Source organism: Macrotis lagotis, chromosome 2 (genome assembly GCF_037893015.1).
Source record: "Macrotis lagotis isolate mMagLag1 chromosome 2, bilby.v1.9.chrom.fasta, whole genome shotgun sequence".
NCBI lineage: Eukaryota > Metazoa > Chordata > Mammalia > Peramelemorphia > Peramelidae > Macrotis > Macrotis lagotis.
The window spans coordinates 186,817,982-186,842,820 of record NC_133659.1 but is presented as its reverse complement, the minus strand read 5'-3'; the positions used below and the strand labels follow the sequence as shown (position 1 = coordinate 186,842,820).

Here is a 24,839-nt window from a genome sequence, read left to right as displayed (position 1 = left end):
CCCTCAGGGGTTTTGGGGCGGGGGGAGGTGTTGATGAGATCATGCCTGTTCCATTTCTCTAGAGAAGAAAGATTTTGAAAGAAGAGGTATATTCAATAGAGAACTGCCTAAAAGGGAAGAGAAGCAATTAACTTATACTTTAGATCTGTTTCAACTGGAACCATAGATTTTAGAATTATTTGTTATGAACCTCATAGGCCATCTAATGCAATTCATAAATAAAAGAAATTCTCATTTTAATATAATTAACAAGTGATCATCTGGTTCCAAGTAGAGGGAACTCACCCCCTACCACAGAAGTCTTTTTCCACTTTTAGATACCTCAGATTAATAGGAAGTTAGATATCTGGGCAACTAGGTAGCATAGTATATAGAACACCAGCCCTGGAGTTCAAATCTGACCTTATTCACTTGTCACTCACTTATTTGTGTGATCCTAGGCAAGTCAATGAACTCTAACTGCCTTACCAAAAGAAAAAAAAGGAAGTTAGATATCAAGTTTAAATCTGCTTCTTTGCCACTTCCACCCATAGTTCCTGGTTCTGTCAAAGAGAACAAATTTAATCTCTCTTCCACAGGACAATTCTTCAAATACTTAAACACAAGTGTCTCCTAAGGCTAAAAATGACCAGTTCCTTCAATCAATCTTCTTATGACCATGGAATCAAGACCCCTTTATACCATCCTGCTTGTTTTCTGCTGGATCCTCCAGACTGGTCATGCTATGGTTAGAGGGCTGGACCAGAAGTCAAGAAGATCTGAGTTTAAGTCCAGCTTTACAATCTTATCAGCTGTGAGATTCAATGCTGTCATAAGGATAAAATGAGATCCTGTTATTTTTTTCTTTTTTGGAGGCAATTCTGACTCCAGGTCTGGTGCTCTATCTACTCTATCACCAAGTTGCCCCAGCCCCATTTATTGAAGACCCAGAAAAGAAAGTTCTTGTCACCAGTCTTTGTCATTGTCAAATGGTACAACATCAGAAACTGATGTTTTTTATCAGTGAAAATGATCTTAAAGAAGAGATCTTACCATCTGCTTTGCTACTGCACCCAGAGGACCATGATACATCCATCTGACTGGCAGCTAGAACCTTCCTCATGTGTTGCCTCCACCATTCAAATAGAAGCTCTTTGAATTCAGAGATTCTCTTATTTTTCTATTTATATCTCCATTGGTTAGCAGTTTTTTTGCACATTTAATATTTGCATATTAAATGCCTAATCATTCATTCATTCATTCATTCCCCTTCTTGAACTTGAGAAGTTGATTTTTTGTACCAAGTATAAAACTACATTTATCCCTACTGAATCTTATTTTATTAGATTTAGCCCACTATTCTAGCCTGTTAAGATCCTTTTGAATTCTGACTTTGACAGAATAGATTAGCCCTCTCAGTTTTTTGGCATCTGCAAATTTGATTTGATATGCAAGTCATCTAAATCAGGAAGTGAAGTCAAGCTCACTGGACAATAGTTTGTAGGCTCTATTCTCTTCATTTTTTTGAAAATCAGGACATCTATCCTTCTCCAAGATAAGGAGGAGGACAAGGAGGAGAAGGAAGAGGAAGAGAAAGAAGAGGAGAAAGAAGAGGGGGAAGAAAAGAAGAAGAAGCAGCAGCAACTAGCATTTATATAGCACTTCATAATTGTGATCTCATTTTATCATTGGGGAGGTAGAGTTTTTATGACTTCCATTTTACAAATAAGGACACTGACACAGAGGGAGGTTAAGTGATTTGTCAGGGTCATACATGCTCAGGGATGACTTTCATCTGGCCTAGATGACTCAAAATCATTAAGAGCAGCTTTTACTATCTTTTGTTATTCAGGGTATCAGTTCCTTCATCATCTCTATTGTGATTTTTATCCATACTGGCAAAGGAAAGAAAAGCAACATTAAAATGGAGAAGTTCTGGCTTTTCTTTCCTGTCTATTATCAGTATCTTATCCACCCTAAATAAGAATCCGTTATCCTCTATGATCCTCCTTTTTCTCCCTCTATAACTTTATTTTTTTTTAAAGTTTTTGCAAGGCAAATGGGGTTAAGTGGCTTGCCCAAGGCCACACAGCTAGGTAATTATTAAGTGTCTGAGACCCAATTTGAACTCAGGTACTCCTGACTCCAAGACTGGTACCCTATCCATTGTGCCACCTAGCTGCCCCCTCTATAACTTTAAAAAACCCTTTTTGTTGTCCTTGGCTTCCTTCACCAGTATCTTCTCATTCTGAACTTTTGTATTCCTGACACTATTTTTACTGGACTGGGAAATACTCAAATTTACCTTCTGTTAATCAAACTCTTTTCCATATTCCATCTATTTCTTTTAAAAAATCTTATTGTTGGAATTCCCAGTACATTTACATCAATCTTTTTAAATAAATTTCATTTTTCTTCCTCAGTGGAACTGTTTTCTTTGATGTCTTCAGAACTTCATTCTTATGCATCTCTCATGCATCCTTGGACCAACTCCTCCTGAACCCTTTGAAACTGCCTTCCCAAAATCTAGAGTACATGTAAGACTATTGCCTGCATTTCCTCTTTTCTCACAAACTTTAGAAGATCATGGTCACTTTCCTCAGGGTTCCCATCATTACCATTCCAGCAATCAGTTCCTCCTTGTTAGTAAAATTCAAACCCAGAATAGAATTTCCCTTTGTTGATTCCTCCACTTCCAACTTTGGAAGGATCACTTGAGAAAGTCTGCTCTACCAATAATTCCCTCACCAGAGAACAGGATGTCTTCTCCAAAGCTAGCCCACACTCCTACAATGCCATACCACTGGCAACTGGAAAGAGGCAACCTGTGCAATTCTCTCCTGTCTTGGTTCCTAAGCTGCTAGCCATGGAAAGGAGTGAAATTAGATTCACCAAAAAGAATTGAACAATTGTCCTCAATGTCTCTTCCAGTCCTAAATGCTGCTTCCCCTTATAAAATCTATTAAAGAATAATAATAGCTAGCATTGTTTAGTACATTAATGTTTACAAAGTAAATGAAATATGATTTTATTTAATCCATACAACTCTTGAAGATAGATGATAGTACTATCTATCCCCATCTTACAAAGGAGGAAATTGAGTGACTTGACCAGGATCCTAAAGCTAGGAAGTGAATGTAGCAGGATTTGAATTCAGATCTTCCTGACTCCAAGTCCAGCATTCTTAACCACAGTGCTATTTACAAAGGAACCAGACAGTGGAACAGAATACTCCCCAAATGGTTCCATTAAGAGGCTTTGATCATGTAATCAGAGTTTTAAATCTAGAAGGCACAAATGTCCCTTTTCTATTCAGATTCCCTATGACTTTTCAATCCCCACTCTTAGGACCCTCAAATTTTCCTTTTTTGTGGTACAGAAATTACTGTCTAGCCCGGGGTCCTAAATAGCAAGCAGTTGAGGTCCCCCTCCCCTTCTTTCCTTCCTTCCTTCCTAAATTCCTTGTCTTTGGCTGCAAAGGAGACTTTGTCTTCACATCCTGTCAGTCCACCTAGTATCCTCTCTCAGGCCCTGGCTCCTTCCCAGCAGAAAACTCAACAACCCAGATGGTGACATAAGTTGAAAGCAAAGAATGCTTAAAAAGTTCTTGTTCTTTTCCTCTTCCCAACTACTCCCTACCCCATGGGCACTCTCTCTGGTTTCAGCAGATCTCCAGTTGCTTTTGAATCATCTCTCTGGCTTTCCCCTCTACAAATTGAGGCCCTGAAAGATAGGAGGAAGTATCTTAGGGGTTGGGTAAAGAAAGACGTGGCAAAGAACAGGGAGAGACTTGGGGTGGGGGGACAGGGGCAGGGAGGAATGAATGGGGTGAGAGAGTCCAGGGCCGGGCAAGATTGGGAGACAGACTGGGAGCCACCCCGAGGGCCCACGCTGGGAAAGGACTCTGTCTCACCGGTTTGGGGAGCTGGCTAGGCAATGGAGAGACTGAATTGTCAGTGAGAGGGTAGGAGGAACTGGCTCCCCTGGAATGGGAGATGAGTAAGACAGAAAATAAAGTGTAGGGGTCACATCTCCCAGCATGGCAATTCCCTCCCCTTTCCTCCCCTTCTCCCTACATCAGCTGGTTTCTACTGCCCACCGCGCTGAACTGATGGACAGGGGGGATTGTTTAGGGACAAGGCTGAATGGGAGAGAAAAAGACACCAAATCCCAACCACACCCCACCTCCACCCCAAGAAAAAGGAAGCACACAGAGAATCACAGAATTTTAGAAATGCAAGAGATTTCAATGACTGTCTTGTACTGGCTGGCCAAGCCTGAATGAAATTCCCTGCCCCACCTCCTAAGAAGTGAACATCCATCCTTTGTCTAAAGTCTGCTGATAAAGAATTCCACCCCTTCCTGGGCCTGCCCAATCCACTTAAAGACAGTCCTTGGGACCGGTTCCTGACTGCAACTCTACATTTGCTTCTTTGTAACTTCCACCCATTTTTCTGCTTCTGCCCACTGAAGACAAATAGAATCAATGTAATAGCACTTCCATATGACTGCTCTTCAAGAAAACCACCCTCCTCCCAGTCTTTTTGTTGTTGTTGTTGTTGGGGGGGGGGGTGTCATGGGGGACACATGACTGTCATCCTCTGGATGTTCTCCAATTGATGAATATCTTCTTTAAACAGTGATGCCCAGAGCTGAACTTCACCCATTATGTGACCATTGCCTTCGAATTATTCCTAATTCTTGAAAATTGTTCCTTTCTGCATGTATTCACAACTACAAGAACACAGTTAACTATTCACATAGGTCTATAAACATCCATAGACATAGGTCCATAGATATCCATAGACACCACCTAACCAACTATTCATGGGTGCACACATACAAATCTATATGCCCACAAACAAATCCACCAAGTCAAATATATAGATTCATATACATTCTTGGATACTTCACAAAATTGAAACAATGACATGGAACACACTCATGGACAAAAACAAATACTACACACACACACACACACACACACACACACACTCAGATAGCACAACATCCTTATATTATGAGGCAGCTAGGCAGCTGAACCTGGAGTCAAGAAGACCTGGGTTTGAATCCTACAGTTGAAGAAACTTAGGGTGAGGGAGGTTTTGACTTGGGCAATCACAATCTCCCCCAAACTCAGTTTCTTCAACTGTAAAATGGGAATCATAATAATGCCTACCTCCCAGAGTGGTTGTGACACTCAAATGTATTTAAAATCCTTTGTAAACCTTAAAGAATCATATATAAATATGCAGCTCAGCCCTCCCAAGTTCAAGTGAACCCCCAACCTCAGCCTCTCAGGAGCAAGGACTGCAGAAGTGCATCAGAGCACCTGGCTTTACTAACTATTCTAGGCTGTTGTCTTGGTTTCTCTACAAGTTCAGCTGTACTGTGAAGCTAGTCTTTAGTAACAAGTTATTTTCTATATAAAGGGACTCTTCAAACATAATCCTCAAACATATATATATATATATATATACATATATATATATATGACTATATATATACCCATATATAAATATAAATAAATATCATATATAAATATTTTGCTGGTCTGACCATTTCCTCTTGGGAACAGAGGGAAGGTCTGTCTGGAAAAGGTGATGCTAGCCCTTAGACTTTGGAGGAGGTGGGGCAGGGACTGGTTTCACCTTCTTTAGGACTGCAATGGAGAAATGTCATAAAGATGAAACCTATAACTATTTCAGCAACTGACCCACCTACAAGATGGCACTGCCCTGCTTGGGGTGGGGGTGGGAAGGTAAGGGGGTGGACATCATCACCTGGGTTAGCCAGCTTTGACTAAGTCTCTGACTCCTTTCCTTCCCTCCACCCTGAATCAGAATCTTACCCTCAGCTCCAGGGCCCCAGAGAAACAGGGTGGAGCTGGGTGGAGGGGTGAGGTCTCTCTATTCCATAAAAGAAGCAAAGAATTGATGACACAGTTCAGGTCACATGGCAGCCAGGATGGGGACACAGGCACCATGAGAATTCTGCCTTCCAGATTTTGTTTTCATCTTCTAATACTAAAAAGGAGGAGTAACATTTATACTTCCTCTCCTCTCTTTTTTTTGGAGGGGGTCAGCATGTGTATTTGGGGAGTAATAAATATTTGCTTGGCTATCTGCATCAAAACAAGAAAATTTTCACTAACTTTTCCTTTTTTCTTTTTTTCTTTTTAAAGACGTAATTTTCCTAACTTGTACAGCAGTCACTCATGGGTCTAATTCCACTACTGATGGCCATACTTTGGGATACAAGTGACCCTCCACTCCTAGAGGTTTATCATCTTGGTGTAAATTGGCTTTAGACCAATTGCAACTCAGCCTTTTCAAGTTCAAGTGATCCCCCAGCTTCAGTCTCTCAAGAGCAAGAAGTGCTGGGGTGTATCACTGCACCTGGTTTCATTACCTGTTCTAGGTTGCTGTGTTGGTTTCTCCATAGACACAGCAGCAATATGAGGCTAGTTTTTTAGTAATAGATTATTTTCTTTATAAGGGACTCTTCCATATCCAATCCCAAAAGACTCTCCTATTACCCTCAATAGGACATGCCATGTCTATGTTGGAGGCTCCCTCTGCTGGCTTGTTGGGGAGAGGCAGCCCTGGAGGTGGGAGCTCTCGGCAAAACAACTGGGGAGATGGAGTTTGGGGGAGGTGAGTCATGAATCTGGGCTCTAGCCACCAGCCTCCACCCTCACTCCTACCCACTGTCCCTTCTTTTATGCTTTTCCTCCATCTTGAGTTTGAGACAAGATTAGGACAAGGGAAACGGGACTTCATTTTCTCCCTCTGCAGGAAAAACAGACTCTTTAACCCAAGAGCAAAATGTGGCCCCTGGACCTCTTGGCTCCCTCCCACCATCTTCATTCAGAAGTTTGAGAGTCACTATTTCCATTTCTCTAGTTCTTACTATACCATTTCAAAACCAAATGCTCTCAAATTCTCACCATCCCAGGATGAACAATACCATTCCCCATTCCCAAGACAGGACAAGAAGAAATAGACAAATCCTTGGAAATTTTATACCAGCATATGTGTACCACCTCTCTTCCTCCTCATGGAACATAGGCTGTCAGTCCAGCAAAGACCTATCATCCAATCCAAAACCCTTATTCTTCAGATAAGGAAACTGAGTTCTAGAAAAGAAAAGTGACAGCCTAAAAATTCACCAAGTTGATTAGTGGGACAGCCAAGACTTGAACTCAGACCTCTCAATTCTTATTCCAGTGCTCTTTTCCATTACAGTAGGCTATTTCTCATGTCTCCAAAGTTTGCCAAATTCCAGTTTAAGGAAGCATCCAAGGGCTGCTTCCATCCAGAACTTCACTGCTAAGAACTTTGGCTTTCTGAGTTTAGGGAATTGAGGCAGGGAGGATAAGAGAACCCAAGTTGAATGGGGAAGTTCTCTCCCTTCCCCCTTGGACAATTTTGCAAGTGACCCTGGCTCCATAGGAACTAGAGGAGAAAAGATGAGAATGTTGAATTGAAGATCTGGAGAGGAAGAAACCCTGAGGTTTGGGGAGGGGGGCATGCCAGTTCTGTTCATCATGAATTTTTAATAAATATTTGTTGTTGAGGCTGCTGCTGCTTCCTTGGAGGTAGAAGGACCTGGTCATCCCAGCATTTAGAAGTGCTCCCCGGAGGGGGGGGTTCCATCTCATGCTTGCTCAGGCTCTGAATGGAAAGAAAAAAATCAGGTTTAGTCTTCCCCATCCCTGAAAGCTCCAACTAATGCCCCTATATCAGGATTAGTCTCAAAGTATAGTCCAGGAAAGGAGCAAAGGGACAGGCATAGAATAATGAATAAATATTTGGTAAAAGATCATCTCAATAGTTTCCCCTGTTCATAAGCAGAATTTCTTCCAAAATTCAGATAATAATTTTTTTTCTTACTAGACACTCTCCAGGGAGGCAGATATCTTGTCCCCACCTCCACCCCCACTGATTCACTGAGTTCCACCCATTTTTTTGGGACAGTTCTTTGAACCATCTAATCTCTGTTACACACATACACACACAAGCATGCATACACATACACACACACATACACACACACATGCACATACATCCCTCATGCAAATCCAGATCCCATCCCAACCTACTCATCTCCCCCATATATACTCCAGTCCTTTCCCAAGCACTGACCTGCTTCTGCCTCATCACCCTTGGCATTGGGCTCTTGCCACCAATCTGCATAGATGCCTTCCTCGTAGTCACCATCTCCTTCAAACTCAGAGTCTGATGGTGGTGGTTCTGACTCCAATGGTAGTGCTGACTCCTCTAGCTCCATCTACACTGGCCCCCAGATAAAAGGAAGGGGAAAGAGGCAGCAGAATGGTCATGTCTATGACCTAGTATTTTCCCCAAATATCTACCCCAAATGGACTTAGTGCAGCATTTTTCCCACATAGGATCATCTTGGAACTAGAAGAGACCTTTGAGTCTAACCACCCAGTTTGGTTTTTTTTTGTTTTTTTTGGGGGGGGGTTAGGCTTTTGCAAGGCAAATGGGGTTAAGTGGCTTGCCCAAGGTCACACAGCTAGGTAATCATTATGTGTCTGAGGCCAGATTTGAACTCAGATACTCCTGACTCCAAGGCTGGTGCTCTATCCACTGCACCACTTAGCTGCCCCTAAACACCCAGTTTTACAGATGAAGAAACTGAAGTCTAAAGACATGAAGTGACTTGCCCAAGGTCACAAAATTCATACATGGCAAAGCCAGGATTCAATCTGTACTATAACAGGGATTTGCTGAAGTTGGATCTATTTGGAGAAGTGATTGATAAATTTTCAGCCTGAGCAAACACTACAAATCAAGGTTTAATGTATCATTTTGTTGATTATCTAGACTTAAGAAAAGGATGGAGAAAAATGGTAATATATCAGATTAAAGTTAGAACTTAAAATTAGAAGCACATTATGTCTACATTTCAGAGATCTGGTTGTTAAACATTTACCAACACAACACTAGATATAATACCAAGTCTAGTGCTGTTTCCTCTACAATATATCACCTCCTTACCATCACCATCATCACCCAGTTCTCTCTAAGTCCAAGGATCTAGGGTCAAGAGTAGCCTAATGGTGGATTCATTTGGTATGAAGCATCCCAGAAAAGTTCCTAACACAATCCAAACTAAACAAGTATTACATACATATGGCAATGAGTTAAGTGCCAGAGCAAGAAAAACAGCCCCTACTCTCAAGGGCTACATTTTACCTTTGGTAGCATCAATAGAAAAATATATAGATATATATATGATAATCCTAGGAAAGAGGGGGTAGCAAACACAAACAGTTAGAAAGAGCTCCTAGACAAAAGCTCATAAACTGAGGGATCCAGTGAGTTAAAAGGCAGAAAGGTAATTCTGGATCTAGAAAGAGTAGGAAACTAAATGTTGAATTCAAGGAGCAGCAAGTAAGCCAGTTTGACTGGAATCTAGAGCTAGTGAAAGGGTAATAAGGTGGTAAAGGTAGGCTGGAATCAGATGATAAAGGGGCATATTTAACCCAGAGAAGAGGAAAAGGGTCAGGGAAGATGTGAAAAGTCTTTAGTACTTGAAAAGATGTCATGAAGAGATACTGCAGGGGTAAAGGCAGTTTGGCTTCAAGTTGTAAATCTGATCTACTGACTCTTGGACGGTGGGCAAGCATTCTAGTTCTCTAGACAATTCATAAGGCTGTAATTTGCAAGAGAGGTACCAATCTAGATTGGAAGAGGAAAATTCCTTATGGGGTAGTACCTAATACCATTGAAATAAAAGGTATGCTCCTTATGCCCCATATCAAAGAGGGATTAGATGTATTCTGTTTGACCCCAAAGGATAAAATCAGAAGCACAGAACAAAAGTTACAAAGATAATTTATACTTGATATCAGGAAAAACTTCCTAATAATTAGAGGTATCCAAAAGTGGAACAGGCTGAGTGGGTAAGTTCCGCCTGGGAGAGAGGAGAGAAGAGAGTTAAGTGGAGAAGTCCAATAGGTAGGCAGGGAACTAGATGGGAATAGTGTTTCAAAAACCTAGGGAAGAGAGAGTATCCAAAAGAAAAGGATATCTCTCAGTGTCAATGCCACTTTAAGAAGGAAAAGGAATGAGAAAAAGGCATCAGGTTTAGCACTTAAGAGATTCTTGGTACTGATCACATGATTGGCAAGATATTTTTCACAAATCTCTGCCATTCAAAAAACTCATAAAAACAGAATTATGGATTCAGAGAAGCAAAGTTAAATCCCAAAGGCAAAAGACAGAAATACTGCACAGAGTAAAAAAACAACGAAATAGTATTCAAAATTGAAGACTTAGGGTTTCTACCTGATGTCCCCATTCCTCCAACCCATGTCACACACAGGGTTCAAACAGCATAGTCTTGTGCTTCAGTAATGAATGTCCCCATGTCCCATCATAGCAGTGACTCAACCTGAACACTTCTACACACACCCAAGAAGAACCAGACACCTTTTTCTTTGCCATACAAAGGAAAGGAGGAGCAAGTGGGGAGGAGGTGAAAGATGAAGGTGTTGTTGCATTGTAGCACAACCAACTACAGAAAAAAGAGCTTCCCTACGTGAAGGAAGGACTGGAAACCTAACTGGGCCTATACTCTCTCCCAAGAGTTTCCTTTAGGTAGGGCCTGGGTTATCCTCATATCCTTCAACAAGAAAAGACTATGAACTTCTAGTGTCAGAGTAAATGCATTACAGGCAAAAGGTGGGGAACCAAAGAGTGAAGAGGAAACCAGAGATAAGTGACTATGAATACAAAAAGTAAGACTGAAAGACCAGAAGTCTAAAAAGAGAAAGGCTGTTTAAAAACTTCACTTACAAGCTAACAGAGAGGCTCATAAAAACAGAAAGAAAAATGAATAAAAATTCAGAGAAAAAAAAAAAGAACAACTATTATACTTTGAAGGAGAATGAACCAAAATAGCAATTGATAAAGAGAATCCCCTGGGCTTACTAAAAAGCATGGAGAAATGACAAGATATTTCATAGTGGTTCTCCAAAAAAAGTACAACTCTTAAAAGATATTGGAAGTTGGTGCTGGACTTTCAAAAAAACTCAACAGAATGCAGAATTTCTCTGTAAATAAGAAACTGAAAGAGAAAGTAATGGATTTGTAAAATAAAAATAATCATAGAAGCAAAAATGACAAGAGATGGGCAGGAAAAAATGGGGGGGGGGAAATAACCATTACCTCAAATCAAAATGGATTAAACAAATCAATGAAATAAGCAAGTCAGAATGGATTATTAAAACCCCCAACAATTTGCTGTGTATCAGAAATACACATAAAAATAAAAACACAGAACAGAATGAAAAAGAAATTACTGGTGACCTTGGAGAATTTCACTTATGTGGTAAGGTTAGAAGTCAAAATAAAACATAATGAGATAGAAGAATTTCATAATTCTGTATACTAGAGAAAAAACACTTTAGACAATGACAAGATGAATGGTATGACCATCTTTGACTGTGGCTGAGATGGAATGAAGGCACAGGTCACGTAAATGAAAAAGACTGATGAATTGGAAGTTGCATCTGAAGGGTGAATGAATATAGAAAATTTAGTGGTCATCAAATATACAAGTAGTGATTAGTGTTTTGAATTCCTTGAGAATGTTTGTCCTTCATTTTCTTTTTTCTTTTCTTTTTTAGTTTTTGCAAGGCAATGGGGTAAAGTGACTCACCCAAGGTCACACAGCTAGGTAATTATTAAGTGTCTGAGGCTGGATTTGAACTCAGGTACTCCTGACTCCAGGGCTGGTGCTCTATCTACTGTGCCACCTAGCCACCCTGTCCTTCATTTTCAAAGAAAACCATGGCCTCAAGGAGAGGATGCCATGAGAAGCCCATGAATTGGATTTGAGTGAAGGGGTACTGTGCTAAGTCACCAGCCTCACTTTCTCCTCCAAAACCATCTGGCTCCAGTGACCAGATAGGAATAAGAACAACTGGAGATGACACTGGATGCAAGACATTCAGGGTTAAATGACTTGCCCAAGGTCACACAGCAAGTAAGAGTCAAGAGTCTGAGGCTGGACTGGAACTCCCATTCTCATGACTCCAAGATCAGTGCTCTATCCACTTTGCCACCTAGCTGCCCTTCCTTGAGAAGAGGGGCAAAGTAACCTAAGGATTGTTAGATAATGGGCACCTGGGTCTTGATAGAGGGATCTCTAGACAGAATGAACCTCAAGGTAGAAGTTATTGTATGATGTCAGCAGGGAGAGAGTCTGAAAGTAAAAGTGAGGAGCAAGGAGTATTGCCTACTTCTCCACCTGCTCTCTAGGAAGGAAATAAGGGAAGGGCCATGAGAATATGTATATCCAGTCATTACTGGAAAGGATGGACAAGGATTTCTGGGGGTGTCAGGTTTTGATGAATTCAAGAAAATGGAAAGAGTGAGAAGAAAAGGTCAAAGGAATTAGGGAAGTAGTAAGGTTGAAGTGAATGAAAATGAGAGACTTGGGGGCTGTAATAGGAAAAGGAGATTTTAGCCTAAGCAGTTGTGGACTACTAGTCACCAGGCTTAGGAAAGAGTTGGGAGGGGCAGCTAGGTGGCACAGTGGATAAAGCACTGGCCTTGGAGTCAGGAGTACCTGGGTTCAAATCCGGTCTCAGACACTTGATAATTACCTAGCTGTGTGGCCTTGGGCAAGCCACTTAGCCCCATTTGCCTTGCAAAAACCTTAAAAAAAAAAGGAAAAAAAAAAAGTTGGGATTTTACTGGCTGTTGGGATAAAATATTTTACCAAGGTTCCCTCTCTCGAGGCCCCTGGGATGGTCAAATGTGGCAAGAGGGTCTCTAAGGGACCTGAAATTCCAACATTATCCATAAAGAAGCTTCACTTCTTTTGATGTCAAGTATGGTCCTTTCTCTAGGATCTTTTTTTAAAACTATAAATTTCCATCAAGGAGCAATATCTTAAGTCTTACTCTTTCAGAGAAATATAAGAGGACTTGTCCAAACTGATGTAGAGTGAAGGATGCAGAACCAGAAGAACAATTTATACTATAATAACAATATTATAAAGATAAATATCTTTAGAATACTTTAGATCTCTTATCAAGGCAATATTCAATCACAATTCCACAGAATCCATAATGAAGCATGCTATTCTCCTTTTAACAGAGAAATGATGGGATCAGGGATCAAGACACAATTTGAGACATAAATAAATATTTTGATCATGACCATTGTGGAAATTTGTCTTATTTGATTTTACATACTTTTTTAAATTTTTTTTTTGATTTTACATACTTTTTAGAAAGTTTTTTTAAAGTGGAGAGGGAAAAGAGGGAGAAAACAGCAATTTTTGTTCACTGAAAATTAAATTAATAAAAAATTTTAAGTCCGAGTGAGAAAAATATGCCAGATTACTTAATGAAAAATAGGTTCCCAGCCTAAATAAAGCAGTCTGGGACCACATGAAAACACTAGGTGACTAGAAAGGTGATTGGGTGTGGGGAGAGACTTCAGAAAGATTGTAGAGAGGACAGAGTATACAAAAATGATTTTATCTAGTAAGGGTTAAAACAACAACAATGCATTTATATCCAAAGCACTTCTCTCATAAGAACTCTGTAGGTTAATAGAGGAACATACAGGCAAAGTCAGAGAGGGTGAATGACTTGCCATAGACTAGAATTTACACCCCAGTCACTTGCCCTACACCACATGATGTGATGCTGCCTCAAAAATTATGACATATAAAAGGTTTGAGAGACATGGATTCTGGGTAATTAATCATTTTATTAATCATGATAACAATAATTAATAAAAGAGATCATTGGTATTCTCAAATCCAAAAACCCCTCATGGACCCCACTCAAAGATTATATACTGTTGAAAGAGTTGGGGGGAGGGTTCCTGAGGGTGGCAATCAACTCTGATTAGTTAAGAAGTAATGAGAGAATGAATACTATGATGAGAGGTGGACCTATTCTAATGAAGGACTGGGAGAAGTGATTTTGATTGTCATTTACTTCCAAATTGTCCCCAGCCTTGGGAAAAGTAGACAAAACATCTCTCTCCACCCAAAGCTGAGTAGAACACAATGAACTTTCCCACTTGTGTGGGATCTAAACAAGATTGAGAAGAAAATTAATCCAATCTCACTATCAATATTGTCTTTCAGACACTGGCTTGGCCAAGAAGAGAATGAGTAACAAGAAAGGGGAAAAAACCTAGATCTCCCAGTAATTATTATAATGTAAAAAATTCTATGTAAAATGAGGAAATTGAATTAATTGACTTCTAAAGGTGTCTTCCAGCACACATACACTTACCCATACATCTTTCCCTCAATCACCCAGGGTGAGGAAGAAGCAGAGCCCTCACCTCATCATCTGATTGCAAATACAAACGAGCAAAATCTAGCAGCTCCCGGAGTTCTGTGGTCTGGTTATGATAGAGCATTGCCTCCTGGAGTGAGAAAGAAGATGAATGGAGCATAGGATTATACACTTGCAACCTCATTTAATTTTCAACCTTACTGCAGCTTATTACTGGTGGGTGCTGCATGTCCTCGCTTTCTGCCTTCTACATGAAGCCTGTGTTTCAGAGCATGTTACCTATTGGCTTCCTTGATTTCACAAATATTTCTCTGAGAGAGTCAGTGGGATACATAGGAAAAACTACTTAAGCGAATGTTAGAAGTTATTGTTGTTGTTCAGTCTTGTCCAGCTCTTCTTGACCCCATTTGGGTTTTTCTTGATAAATATACTGGAGTGGTTTGCCATTTCCTTCTCCAACTCATTTTATAGATGAGGAAATTGAGGCAAACAGGCATAAATGACTTGGCCATGGTCATACAGCTAGTAAGTTTCTGAGACCAGATTTGAGTTGTCTTCCTGACTCACAGCTTAGCACACTATCCACTCAATCCATTGTGCCACCTGGGTTCAAATCCCAACTCTGATTTTTTACTATTAGAATGACCAGGGACAAATTCCTTAACTTTCCTGGATCTTTTTTCTTATGTGTAAAAATCCCTTAACTTCGTCTGCAAAATGGAGAGGAGGGAGGGACCAGATGGTCTCTAAGTCCCTTGATCTATTTAAAACTAGAAGGGGAACTTAAGAGGTCATCTGATCCATCCTCCTTATCTCAGAGAGTAACCAAAGCTTAGAGAGAGGACATGATTTGTCCAAGGTCCTATTACCAGTAAGTAACAAAGGCAGAATTTTAACTTAATGTTCTCTGACTTCAAAGTTCTCACAAAGTTACTATACCTCTGGGAAAGTATGTGAACTCGATTCTTCTGAGACTTGAGGATTCAGGAAAGAAGGTAGGAGATTAATACTGGGGCTTATGTGAGGAGAACTGGGACAGAACATCCCTGACTGAACTCTTAAATAGCATAGGGATGATGAGTGCAAACAGATTAGCCCAATCTGGACTTTAGCATAGCTTTTCTACCTCTAGGGGTCGAGACTAAAGGGACCCTAATGGGGCATGACTCAACCTGAGAAGAGGTGGGAGTGAAGGGCATTGAAGTCAAAACTCTTTGAGGAAAAAATCTAACCACATAACATCAGAGTAATTCTTAAGTGAACTCCACCTCCCGGGGCTGGAAGTCCTCCTCTTGCAGCCCCCATCGCTCTCGGTGAAATCGGTAATACACCAAGTTCTGCTGCATCACACTGTCTGCAGGATCGAAAAGCATATAGCTGGCTACACTTCGGGCAGCCTGTCGAACATCATTCACTGGGAAAACAGAATTACAAGTAAGGGGAAGCCATGCCCACACCCACAGTTAGGAACAATCTTCTCCTTCCTCCCCTTCCTCTACTGTTCCTCTCTTCCAGAGCAAGATTCCCTAATCCTATTTTTCCTTTCATTATCTCCTTCCCTTCCTGCTTCCACCTCCCAAGAGCTCCACTCTGACTTTCTCTTCTTTCAGGGCCAGTTTTCATTTGTTCATTCTTCTCATTCCCTCATTAGCAATTCTACTCTCCCTTCCTAGGTATGCTTCTGGCCCTTCCAAGCCTGTCTCCCTTTTTTCCTTCTACTCTAGCTGTCTTGATCCTCCCCTGAGTATCCCCCAAACTGTTCCTGTCCCCAAGTCCCCTCTGTTACTGTACCTACCAAGATTTTATAGGTCCTCCCCATGTCCTGCTATATATTGCTTTACAGACCCCAATTCCCAAATATTTGTAACCTACTCTTTTCCCATCCTTCCCCCCTTCTTTGTGGGTGTCAAGTCCCTAATGTTTAATATTTACATCCACCTTTCTCATTATTCCCCTTCTTCTCTGTGGGCCCCAATCCCCCAACATCAAGTTAATGCTCTTACCCAAGTTCTTCCCTTCTCCCCCCCATAGAAGTACTTACATTTGTAGTAGGCAAATTGGAGGTAGTGATACATTGTAGCCACGAATTTGTCCACAAAGTAGCCACCCACATTGGGTGTTAGGTTGGCCTCACAGTCCACTTTGCACTGCAGTGATTCTGCAAAACGGTCTAGGGAGTGGGAGGAGATGGACAAGTAAGATAACTACAACCTCTAAACTACCATAGACTCCTATCTGTGGGAATACAGCATACAATAAGAGCCCTGGGGGCGGGGGGGGGGGGGGGAACCGGACTAGAGGTTCTAGGAGTCTAAAGGGTGTCAAAGAATCTCAGATGGAACCATGAAGGGAGTGGTCAACCATTCCTGAGGTACCACTGCCTACAGTCCTAGAAAATATTTTGTGTTATTTTATATCCAAGTCACTAATGATGTTATTAAATAAATGCATGAAGAAGAAAGAAGAAAAGAAGATAGACTGGTCTTCTGGTAAGAGGAAGAGATTGAGACCATTCATTAAGAGTTCTCTCCTCATTTCACATCATTTAGATCTTCCCCTGATACTTATTTCCTCCTTCATTTTTGTCTCAGATGAAGAGGCCTCCTTGCCAAAGCCAACCTCTCTACATACACCCTTGATATCCTATCTTTCTTTTATCATCCACCTCTCCCCATCTACTATCTTTTTCCCCTACGAACACACCCATGCCTCCACCATCCCTAAAAAGCAACCTTCCCTTATTCCTACTCTTCCTGCTAGTTATCATCCTGTAGCTCATCTCCTCAGCTAAACTCCTTGAAAAATCCTTCTATACTAGGCACCTCCATTTCCTCTCCTCACTCAATTTTAAATCCTTTGCCATCTGACTTCTAACCATATCATTCAACTGAAACTGATCTCTCAAATCACCAATGATCTCTTAATGGCCAAATCTAAGACCTTTTCTCAATCTTCATATTTCTTGTCTTCTCTAACATTTGACATCATTTTCTTCTACTGAATATCCTCTCCTCTCTAGGTTTTCATAATACATTCTCCTGGTTCTTCTGTCTCTGAGTCATGCTATGTCCATTAACCATAGTTGTCCCCAAATGTTCTGTCCAGAACCCTTTTCTCTTCTCCTTCAATATTATATCAATTGGTGACCTCATCAGCTCTCATGGGTTCATATCTATGTATCATATCTATGTAGATGATTGCTACAACTATATAACCAATCCCCTGAGTTCCAATAATGAACCTCCAGCTGCCTTTTGGAAATTTTTGAGTGACCTATAGGCATCTCAAACTCAAAACAGAATTCACTCTTTCCCCCAAATCCCTTTCCTTTCCTGAAATTTCCTATTACTATAAAAATAGCGCCATCTTTCCAATCACCCAGGCTAGAAATTTCTGTCATCTTCAACTCCTGACTGACTTTATTTACACAAATCTACCTTGATAGCACCTCTCATGTACATCCCCTTCTCTCTATTTACACAAACACCACCATATTTCAAGTCCTAATCATCACCTCACTAAGGAATTACTGAAATAGCTTTCTTAATTTGTCTTTTTGCTTCATCTCTCCCCACTCCAAACTATCCTTCAGCAAAACTGATTTTCCAATTCTCTCTCTCTCTCTCTCTCTCTCTCACACACACACACACACACACACACACACACACACACACACTCCTCCCATTAGCTATCAGCAGTTATTTCTGGGTAAATATGAATTAGTTGATTTTCTTCATTCTCAAATAGGACTAAAATGATGAAACTATGTTGTAGTCAAGCTACAGAGTATCTACCTGTGACTGATCAAACAAATATGAGCTCAAAAGGTTCGACAACCACGTGAAAATTTGGGGTGGAGGTTTCTCTAAATTTGTGCATCACACATTTCCTTTGAAATATTGCAATTCTGGGGCAGCTAGATGGCACAGTAGATAGAGCACTGGCCCTGGAGTCAGGAGTACCTGAGTTCAAATGTGACCTCAGACACTTAATAATTACCTAGCTGTGCGGCCTTGGGCAAGCCACTTAACCCTATTTGCCTTGCAAAAACCTAATATATATCTATATATATATATGTATATATATACATATATATATATATTGCGATTCAGCTTTGCTCATAGAGAATGTTGCCTTCTTTGATGCAAGCAAGTCATGTTGGGAAGTCATTATTTCCCATGTTTCACAACTAATTTCAAAGTTCTTCAGAGAGACATGGAGAATGTCATCAAAAAAAGCCCATCCCAAACTGATTCCTTCCTCCCTTAGAGTGTTCTCACACTTTATTCCCCTTATGGACTCCATAATTCAACTACATAGCCCTGCTTATATTCTTCAAACACAATACCCCATCTCCTGACTCTATGTATTTTCAATGGCAGTCCCCCTTCTCTAGAATGCTCCTATGCTTCACCTTCTCTTCATTTCCCCAATTTCCTTTAAGACTCAGTTCTAGGCAAAGACTCAAGCACATTTTTTATTATTTTTATTTTGGGGAGGGTGCAGAGCAAATGGGGCTGGGTGGCCTGCCTGGGGCCGCATAGCAGGGTGATCATTGGGTATCTGAGGCCAGATTTGGACCCAGGTGCACCTGGTTCAAGGGCCAATGCTCTGTCTGTCACCCAGCCACCCCTACTATTATTACTATTTTATTTTATTTTGGGTCTTTTCTTTTCTTTTGTTTTTTTCAGGGCAGTTGGGTTTGGGTGACTTGCATGCCACACAGCTGGGTGATTGTGGGGTGTACAGGGCCAGATGTGGGTTCGGGTGCTCATGGCTCCAGGGCTGGTGCTCCATCCATTGCGCCACCTGGACGTACCTACAATTATTACTATTATTTTTTTAAATTTTAATTTTTTTCTCTCCCCTTTACTTTATCGCTCAAGCAAGTCTATATTTATGGGGGGGTATTTTGTTTACTCTTAAACAAAAATATTTTATTAATGTAAAAAAACATTATTTGTACAAAATAAGAATAAACATTAAATAAAAAAATTAAAATCACACACACAAAAAAAGACTCAGTTCTAGGGCAGCTAGGTGAAGAGCAGTAGATGGAGCACCAGTCCTAGAGTCAGGAGGAGATGAATTTAAATCTGTATTCAGACACTTAACACTTACTACCTCTGTGACCCTGGACAGGTCTTTACCCCAATTGCCTTAGGAGAAAAAGTGCTCAATTCAAAAGAAAAATGATGAGAGAGAAAGAGATTTCAAATCCTATTTCAAATCCTAACTTTCTTAGTTCTTGAGGAGGTTTGCTCAGTTTCCCTAATTACTAATATTTTCTCTCTTAGAATACCTTTCATCTACTATTTGTATATCTTTTATGGTCCTAGTTACACTTTCCACATCTTGGGGATTAGGGACATGATGACCACACAACCTGGAAAATCTCTGTAAAATTTTTTGGCCCTCCCTTTGTCCCAGAGAAGTCTGAATTATTATGGTATTAAAAGATAAAATATGTTAATATTATGCTAAATATATATATATATATATATTATGCATTCCTGAGTTTCTAAACTTTTTCTGTGTCATCAGCTGGCCTTCATCTATTGTCTATAGATTCCATAAAATTCTCATTTAATTTCTTATGCCAACCACGATGAAGAAAGTCTCCATGGGGAAAGTCATGATGTAGAAGGGATAGTGATTTACTTAGGTTCTCCCTTATTAGAAGGTGAGCTTCTTTAAGGCTGGGACTATTTTATTTATTTTTTTTGCTTTTCCTTGTATCTCCAGCGCTAAGCACATAGTAGGTGTTTAATTAATGACTGGATCACCATGGTGAATTTATGTGTAGGACCAGAATTAACATGTGATTTCCAATCTGCACTGTTGTAGAGTAAGCACTTTTCTGTGTCATAAACCTCTTTGGCAATATGAAAAAGCCTATGACTTCCTTCTCCAAAGAATATTTTTAAATGCACAAAATAAAATACAAAGGATTACAAAGGAAACCAATTCTATTGAAATAAAGAAATTAAAATAATTTTTAAAAACAAGTTCATGGGGACAGTTAGGTAGATAGATTACTGACCCTGAAGTCAGAAGGATCTGAATTCAAATGTGACCTTAGACACTTATTACCTGTGTGACCCTGGACAAGTCACTTAACCTCAATTGCCTCCAAGAACAAACAAACAAAAAAAAATCAAAAACAAGTTCATGTAGACCAGCTCTATGGGGTGGAAAAGAATTAGAGATTGAGGTGATACCCATCAATTGGAGAGCAACTTGTGGTATATGATTGTAATGAAATACTATTAATGAATGAGTTGCTCTCTGAAAAACCTGGAATGACTTATATGAACTGAGGCACAGGGAAATGAAGAGAACCATAATAACATTGTACATAGTAATAGCAATATTGTACAATGACCAACTATGAATGACTTAGCTATTCCTAGAAATACAAAGATCTAGTTCAATCCTGGAAGGACTATGATGAAAAATGCTATCCACCTCCAGAGGAAAAACTGATAGAATTTGAATTCAGATCAAAGCATACTGTGATTTTTTTGTTTTTTTTTTACTATGTTTGTATTTCTTGCTGTTATGTGTGTATAACTAATATGGAAATGTTTTGCATGATTGCATATATATATATATATTATGACCTTTACCAAATTGCTTACCTTTTCTTTTTTTTTCATTTTTTTTCTTTTTTCTTTTTTGCAAGGCAAATGGGGTTAAGTGAAGTGGCTTGCCCAAGGCCACACAGCTAGGTAATTATTAAGTGTCTGAGACTGGATTTGAACTTACCTTTTCAATGATAAGGGAAGGGAGGGAAGATGAGAGAGAATTTGGAATTCAAAATTGTAAAACATAAAAGTTAAAAAATTTTTACATATAATTGGGAAAAATAATATATTAAAGTGCCAAAAAAAGAAACAAAACAAAGCAAAAAACTAGTTCACAGACCCCACATTAAGAACCCCTATTATAGGAGTCATTGGATGATAATTTTTGCAGTTTCTTACTTTCACACATTCTGTTCTCCTCCCCAGTAGAATATAAACTCTTCAAGGCAAGAATTGTATCTTTTATTTTTATTTTTTGGTCTCTGCATCCCTACACCCAGCAAGATGCTTATATACATATATATACAAAGTAGTCACTGAAATGTTGAGATTAGTGAGGAGACACTCCTATGGAGATCAAGTTTTTAGCAGGATCCAAGGTGGACCAGTTTCCAAGGGACCCCTTTCAATGGGGATATTGAAGTGATTCAGTGGGGAAAACCTGAGAAGCACCTAATAATAATAATAATAATAATAATAATAATAATAATAATAAAAAGCAGCAAGGTACCTGCAATAGCGGGGTAGAAGTCCTTGAAGTCTGAGAGCTCATGGGCCCCCTCACAACCAGCCAGACAATTGGCAAAGACAGTAAGATACTCAGCAAGAGCTCGCTCCATATCCCCAACACTGCTTCTGAAATCGCCACTATTATAAAGCTTCACAGCCTGGACAAACACTGCCTGGGAAAGTAGATATTTGGGGGAGTCAAACTCTAGCCTTCTGACAAACCTTGGAAGGATATGGGGAAGTTTTACTCCAAGCCCACTTCCCAGGCCTTCCCTTTTCTGTACCAGATTCACCCACTTCTCATATTCCCTCCTTATCCTTTCCCCCACCCACAGGCTCCCACCTCATAGGGGTGGGCCTCCAGGTCTGTGAGGTACTCATCCACATCCAGGAGTCCCCTGTAGTAGTTAAGGTACTTGGTAGTCATCTCATGTTTGGGGTTCCTTTGCAGGAAGGTGTAGGCAGCTGCCACTGCTTTCTCTAGCTGGTTAGACTATATAGATAGAGGGGGGGGGGGAGAGGAATAATGCCTCAGAATAGAGGAATCATTCAAATTCTTGGGGAAGAATAAGGAATGAGAGATTCTTGCAATTCCCTGAACACAGATCTTACCCCTGCCTTTCTGCATTCAGGAGAGAGACTAGAAATATTGGGGGGGGATGATGAAGGGATCAGAGTAGAGAGGAGTACTAGTGGTCAAAGATAGGGGTTGGAAAGAACTGGGGGAGAGATAGGAATTACAGGATCCTAGGGAAGAAAAACAAGGTAGGGAAAGAAATCAATCAATTCAAACACATTTAATAAACATTTACTATGAATCATGTACTATATTAAACTCTGGAGATAGAAAGACAAAGCTAGAATTGCCCCCTGCCCTCAAAAGCTTACATTCTATCAGACAAAAACAGGTAGGTATATAATATAATAAATATAATATAATATAGTTAATCTAATATAATAACAAAATCGTTTGTGGGAGAAGAAAAGGTCTCATATGGGGTATAGAGTTTGACTTGAGCTCTAAAGGAAACTACTAATTCTAGAAATTGGAGATGAGAAGGAAATGAATTCCAGACCTGGGCAAAAGGCACAGTGAAGGAAGATGGAATGTTGTTTATACCAGTAATAGCAATTCTATCATTCTGGCTGAACCAAAAATGGGAATGAAGGAGCAACAAGCTGGAAAGTGTGGTAAAAGACAGTTTGGGAAAGATTTCAAATGCCCGACAAAAGAGTTGACATAAGGAGGCCATAGAGAGACACTGGAGCTTTTTGAGCAAGGGAGACGACCAGGTGAGACATGTAACTTTAAAGATTAACATTTTGGTTATTGTGCAGAGATCTAGCATTCAAGAGGGGAGAAATTTGAAGTAGGGAGACCAATTAAGAGGCTATTATAATAGTACAGGTGAGAGAAAAAAAGATAAGGACACACTGGGGAAGAGAGGCAAAGTCTGGGAGAGGTCAGGAACAAGGATAGCAGGATCAATGCAATAGAGAAAGAGGAGCTAAGAGGATATTAAGGGAAGAGAAGAAGGAACTGAGGGAGGACTGGAGGACAAGAGCCCTCATAGTCATTTAAGCAGGTGATTAATAAATGCTTATTGAATTGAATTGAATCTCCATTAGGGGAGAGATGCACGAGGTATTAGGAGTTGTAGATGGGGAAAGCAAAGGGAGAAAGACAAGCTGGGGAAATATTAGGGATAAAGGATTAGGAACTGGCAGAGTTCTCAAAAGAGGAACAAAGACTAAAGAATCCTGAGGAAAGACAGGTAGGAGCTTGGAAGCCAAGAAACTGAAAGGAAATAAGGATTCTAGAAGTTAGAGATGTGGAGAGACAGGGCAGGGGCAGGGAATGGAGACAAGTGGCAAGGAAGCCATACCTTGAATAGGGCATAATGCAGATACTGATAAGGCAGCCGACTCTGGAAATCCCTGAGCAGTTGTCGAGGAGGGTAGGGCACCTGGAAGGCGGGCAGCGTCCTTTTGCATCGCCTCAGGCAGGCTGCCCGCTCCACCACCTGCCCAAAAAACCATAACTCTCTGCCCCACTCTTCCTCCAGCTCTTCTTTGGTCCCCCCAGCTGGGGAGTGCTCCCCCGAGGCTCTAGCACTGCTACAGTTGGCATGGCAGAAGGCCTCACTGTCCTGAAGCAGCCTGTGCAGCCTCAGTGATGCCTCCAGGTAGCGGGCACTCTCCTTCCAGCTCTGGCCCTCATACTGCTCCAGGGCATAGGCATAAGCTGAGCCTAAAGGCATTAGGTCTTCAGGGGGGAAGCCCCGAAAGCTATACTTCTCATATTGTGCCCAGACACTGCCCAACAGGAGCAGCAGCCCCCACGATTGCCCCATGCCCCAAGCCTGAAGTCCCACTGGCTCCTTGAGGGCCCAGACCTCCAGATGCTGAAGAAGGGGTGGTGAGGTGGGGAAAGGGGCGGAGATTTGGGGGACTGGTCAGGGAGGAGCAGAGGGACAACCAGCTGGGTCTTAGTGCCTGTCTCTCTAGAGGGGGTATGAGGGCTTTGAACAGAATAGGAATAGAAAGATGCCTAGTGGGAGACTCCCTAAAGAGGAAATGGGGAACATAACCAGGAATTTGTCCTTGGGGAGCGAGTCCCAACAAATTCCCAGCCCTCCCTCACAATATCTTCCACTCCACTGTGAGAACATAAGTGGCTAGGGACCTGGCTTTAAGGAGGCCTTCCCCACCCTGGGCTGTCTGATAGCAGAGGGAGTGGTCCAGGATTTCTACACATGGAGACCTCCATCTCCTCCACCCCTTATGATCAGGAAATAGAGGGAGAAGAGGAATGTTTCCAAGCTCATCATTGTCTCCGGACACTATGCTTAGCCAGACTTCCTGGATGACCAGGTTGTCCTGGAGGAGCATTCTGAATATTAGAATTAGATTCAAGAATATCTAATCCTGGAATTTCAAGTCACCCATTAAATGAGATATTTGTACCCTGCTTAGCACAGTGACTGGCACATAAAGTCTCTTCATAAATATTTCCTCAATCTGTATCCCTGCCTCTTTCCCAGAGTCTCTCCACCAGGGTCATTAGTATGGGGGGGGGGGGTCTCCAGGGAGAGGAGACACCCAGCCCATACCCCCCCCCATTACATTGCCTCAAGGTCTTGGGACACGTTGTCGAGAGAATCAGTTTCAGGATCTGTAGTTTCTTTAAATGCCGGGACACATCAAAAAGAGATTTCCACTCCCTCACCCGCCCCCCAATT

The 24,839-nt window shown here is 40.9% G+C and overlaps 1 protein-coding gene across 2 annotated transcripts; it reads right to left on the bottom strand.

Moving 5' to 3' along the window:
- Positions 1-2,271: 2,271 nt before the first annotated feature.
- Positions 2,272-24,013, bottom strand: P3H4 (prolyl 3-hydroxylase family member 4 (inactive)). 2 transcript variants are annotated; one of them, XM_074223925.1, is made up of 8 exons: positions 23,484-24,013; positions 21,941-22,090; positions 21,599-21,770; positions 16,323-16,451; positions 15,550-15,695; positions 14,328-14,411; positions 8,127-8,271; positions 2,272-7,655 (listed from the first exon to the last, which is right to left on the bottom strand). In XM_074223925.1, exons 1-8 carry the CDS (start codon positions 23,949-23,951, stop codon positions 7,639-7,641), a joined length of 1,311 nt encoding a protein of 436 aa, XP_074080026.1. In that variant the 5' UTR covers positions 23,952-24,013; the 3' UTR covers positions 2,272-7,638. The 2 variants fall into 2 exon arrangements, with proteins under 2 accessions (XP_074080026.1, XP_074080027.1); XM_074223926.1 differs by lacking the exon at positions 21,941-22,090.
- Positions 24,014-24,839: the final 826 nt, after the last annotated feature.